This window comes from Rhincodon typus, chromosome 39, assembly GCF_021869965.1.
Source record: "Rhincodon typus isolate 14 chromosome 39, sRhiTyp1.1, whole genome shotgun sequence".
Taxonomy (NCBI): domain Eukaryota; kingdom Metazoa; phylum Chordata; class Chondrichthyes; order Orectolobiformes; family Rhincodontidae; genus Rhincodon; species Rhincodon typus.
The window spans coordinates 8418699-8423103 of NC_063370.1; the positions used below are offsets into that span (position 1 = coordinate 8418699).

At 49.2% G+C, this 4405-nt stretch overlaps 1 protein-coding gene across 1 annotated transcript in view; it reads left to right on the forward strand.

Annotated features, from left to right (window-relative positions):
* Window positions 1-4405, forward strand: part of LOC109910430 — a 10563-nt gene that overhangs the window by 1405 nt on the left and 4753 nt on the right. Inside the window, exon 2 of the mRNA XM_048618381.1 lies at window positions 5-930. Coding sequence (XP_048474338.1) covers window positions 5-930 — 926 coding nt within the window. The remainder of the gene's footprint in view (window positions 1-4; window positions 931-4405) is intronic.

The following is a 4405-nucleotide window of genomic DNA, read 5'->3' on the forward strand; positions in this document are numbered from 1 at the left end:
GCCGCAGTATCCGCGGGCGCCCAGATGGCCGCAGTATCCGCGGGCGCACAGATGGCTACAGTATTCCCGGGCACCCAAAAAGCTCCAATTCTGACTGGCACCAGAATGACTACAGTATCTACAAGATCCCAAATAGTTTCAGTGCCCACTGGTTCTGGAACGGTTACAGCGTCTGGGGGCACTGTGCACGGCGAGGGGGCACGGAAGCCACGCCACCATCCCCATCGCCTTCCTCGGGACCTCCTGCTGACCCTCGATCCTGTCCTCAGCACCCTTTCTGCTGGCCAGGAGGTGGTAAGCAGCAACTGCAGGAGGAGAGCCTTGGAGAGCCCGTGCCCGATGCCAGCCCCTTGTCCGTGGCAGGGAGAGGGTGGTGGCGGCCTTCAAGGAAACAGGAGCGATGCCCAGCTGTGCCCTAAGCGGAAAAGACTGGAAAACGGGGATAGTCCTGGTGGTCTAAGCCTGGTGAATGGCCACAGCGAGGATCCTGGCCCTGGCAAGGATGCCAAGTGGAAGAAAGAGGAGGATGAAAATGTTGCACCCTTGGGGTGCCAGGAGGCTAATGCGATGGGCAGAGCAGCGCAGGACATGCACTTGAGACTGCAGACCCAGGATTTGGTCAATAACTACATTGTGCCCTGCATGAACTGCTATGGCATCTGCGTCAAGGACAACTTTCTGGGGGAGGGACTGGGCAGTAAGGTCCTCCTGGAAGTGCTGAGCCTTCACCGGAATGGGATCCTGATGGACGGGAAAGTGGTCAGCCCTCTCAGTGTGCCCACCAGGAGTATCCGAGGTGACAAGATTGCCTGGGTGGATGGCAAGGAACAATCCTGCACCAACATTGGCCTTTTGATGGCCAGGATCGACGAACTGATCATCTACAGTGCTGGCAGGCTGGGGACATACATGATCAACGGGAGGACTAAGGTAAGGGGTACTTCTAGGAGCTGGACGTGCTAAGGGTTGGAGCCTTTGTTTTTTTTACATCCAGCTCTATTATGCTTCACCTGTCAATAATGTGCATTCTGCTATTAAGTTAACATTGCATTGTAAACAGGTAGGAAGGAAGAGGATTTGAGCCATACCCTCAACTCTCAACAGGCCCTCTTGTCCTTATGTGTCTGTGTCAGGGCCTACACTCACTGAAGTTACAATTGTAGACAGTCTCTTTCCAATGAACTGAAAGTAAAGAAAGAGCAGGGCTATAGAGACAGTGTGGGTCAGTGGCATGAGGAAGGTTTCAGAGAAGCAGGCATTATGGGCTGAATGGCCTCCTCCCTCCCCCCCACCCCATAGTAGATGATCAGCTTGTCAATCCTGGCCATAAAGAGGCCAATGTTGGCGCAGGATTGTTCCTTGCCATCCACCCAGGCAATCTTGTCACCTCGGTTGCTCCTGGTGGGCACACTGAGAGGGCTGACCACTCTCCCATCCATCAGGATCCCATTCCGGTGAAGGCTCAGCACTTCCAGGAGGACCTTACTGCCCAGTCCCTCCCCCAGAAAGTTGTCCTTGATGCAGATGCCATAGCAGTTCATGCAGGGCACAATGTAGTTATTGACCAAATCCTGGGTCTGCAGTCTCAAGTGCATGTCCTGTGCTGCTCTGCCCATCGCATTAGCCTCCTGGCACCCCAAGGGTGCAACATTTTCATCCTTCTCTTTCTTCCACTTGGCATCCTTGCTGTGGCCATTCACCAGGCTTAGACCACCAGGACTGTCCCCGTTTTCCAGTCTTCTATACACATTTTGCTATGTGTATAAAACGCTGACAAAGTTTGACAGGCTAGATGTTACGAGTCTGTTTTAGCCCCGACCGCTTCAAACAAGATAAGTTCAGGAAACTAGACCAGCTTGACAGCCTCAGGGCAAGGGTTCGGCCATTTTCTTTTTGGACTGAGGAGAGATTTCTTTGTTCGGTGTTTGTGTGAATGAGTGCGTTTCTCTGCCTCTGAAGGGTGTGGGTGCTCGGACGGTGAGGATATGCAAGTCTAAGAGCATTAAACTTCTGGATACTCAAGGGAATAGGATGGGCTATGGGGAGTGGGTGGGAGAGTGGGGTTGAGGCCTATTAGATAGGAAGGGGCTCAAAGGCCTGCTCCTGTATTGCGCATGTGTATACCTAGTTGTTTTTTCCTCATTGACCTGTTCAGAGATGTTATTATACGCCTCTGGAGCAGGTGGGAGTTGAACCTGCGTTTCTTGGGCCAGGGGTAGGGTCACTACTGTTGCACCACATGAGGGTTGTGTCCATGTGTATGTTTACGTTTTGCCTGATGCTTTTGCCATTGCGATAGGAAAAGGTTCAATCATCTCATCACAGCAGTTTAGTACGAGGTGACGTGTTAATTGGATTAAGCTGGTTTTAGCCCATAACTGTTAGAAATAGGCTCATCCTGAGGTTTAGAGGGCAGGGGAGGGGTTTATTCTTGATCGACTGGCAGCTGCTAATAAAACCCTTGCTCTCGATGCCCTGAGAGGTAGGCACCGCAGGGGATACAGTGCTGTATTCCCCCCTCCCAATTCCATTTTGATTTAGTCCCTCCCTTCTCCCCCCAACCCTCTCCCCTTTAATGATTTGCATTGCTGTTAATGGGCTTTGCTTGTAAATATTCAATTGGCTACAGTGTTTTACTGGTAGTAGTCAGTAAGTTTTTAAAAAAACACACAAAAAAGGGTCCCGACCCGAAACGTCAGCTTTCCTGCTCCCCTGATGCTGCCTGGTCTGCTGTGCTCCTCCAGCTCCACGCTGTGTTATCTTTTTAAAAGAGTCACAGTGATTTACGTGGTTGGAAAGTCACACAGATGTGTGGGATAGAGGGAAGAAAAATGCCCTTGTTCCTTATGGTTAAGGGAACACATGCCAGGAGGGATTTGATATTCCCTCTCACGGTGGAATAGCTAACCCTACCCCTCCAAAAGAAAACACTCTGAATGGGGGCTTCAAGGATGATAAGCTATTGCAGTTGGAAATTTCCTGAAAAAAAAATGAAGTGACGTGCATTTGTGTAGCACCCTTGACCACCCTAGCGTTCTGAATCTCCTTTGGAGCCAGCTTTAAAGCACAGTTGTTGTCGGAAACGTAGCACCCAATTTGCCTACAGCCAGCTCCCTTGAGCTGCAGTGTGCTAATAACCAGATAATTTTGTATTTGGATAATTAATGACCCAGGACGTGTCTGGGAAGACTGCCATCTCTTTGAAATAGTACATGTGCCATCTGTTAATGCCCTCTTAAGAAGGCAGATGGGACATTAAATTGACGTCTCCTCTGAAAGGTGGCCTCTTCAGACTGTGCCGTGCTCTCTTTAGTGTCATCAGTGACAGTCAGCGCACTCTGAAGGAGATGAGGAGGGAGAGAGACAGAAAATTCTTTATCTTCTACCTGCTGCAATACATGATTTTAACACAGTGACCCCTCAAACAGAGGGAATACTGCCTTCAGACCCGGTTCCTTCTCAGGTTAGGAATTAGACGTAGCACCTATGGGGAGGCAATGGCCTAGTGGTATTATCACTGGACTGTTAATCTAGAGACCCAGGTAATGTTTTGGGGACTTAGGTTCGAATCTCACCACAGCAAATGGTGGAAATATTGAATTCAGTAACTATATGGAATTAAGAAACTAATGATCCACTGGCGATTGTCAGGAAAAACCCATCTGGTTCACTAATGTCCTTTAGGGAAGGAAACTGCCATCTTTACCTGGTCTGGCCTACATGTGACTCCAGACCCACAGCGATGTGGTTGACTCTTAACTTCTGTCTGGGCAATTAGGGATGGGCAATAAATGCCCTCATCCCATAAATGAATAAAGAATAAAATAAACCTCTTTGCTACAATGGATGATGAAATAAGCAAAGCAGGCTGTTTTGAACTTGGTAACAAGAGAGTTGCATTTACCTAGCTCCTTTCAAGGTGATTGGATGTCACAAAATACTTTGCAGCAAATGAGCTACCTGTCCAAGCATAGCCATCATTGTCATCTAGGAAACACGCCTGCCAGTTTTCTTTGTTACACGGCAAGATCCCATAACATTGTGCAGTGGTAATGACCAATTAATTATTTTTGGTTGTTGTATTAAGGTGGGCTACAATGTGCTGGGCAGTGCCATTCTCTGCTTCGAGATGATGTCATGGCCCTCACCATCTCGAGGGCCTCAGTTTGATTCGTCCTTGAGGATACTGCAACAGCACAGGCCTCAGAGTGATCGCCTGCCAAAGTCAAAAAGTCCTTTCGGAGGATGATCTTTCTTCTAGTTGTGCCCTCATCACCACCCTGTCATAATTTGATTAGATCCTTCTCAGAATTGTAGAGCCCCGTGGAAGCAGGCCACTTGGCCCATCGAGCTCACACCAGCCCTCCGAAGATCATTTCACCCTATCCCTGTAACCCTGCATGTC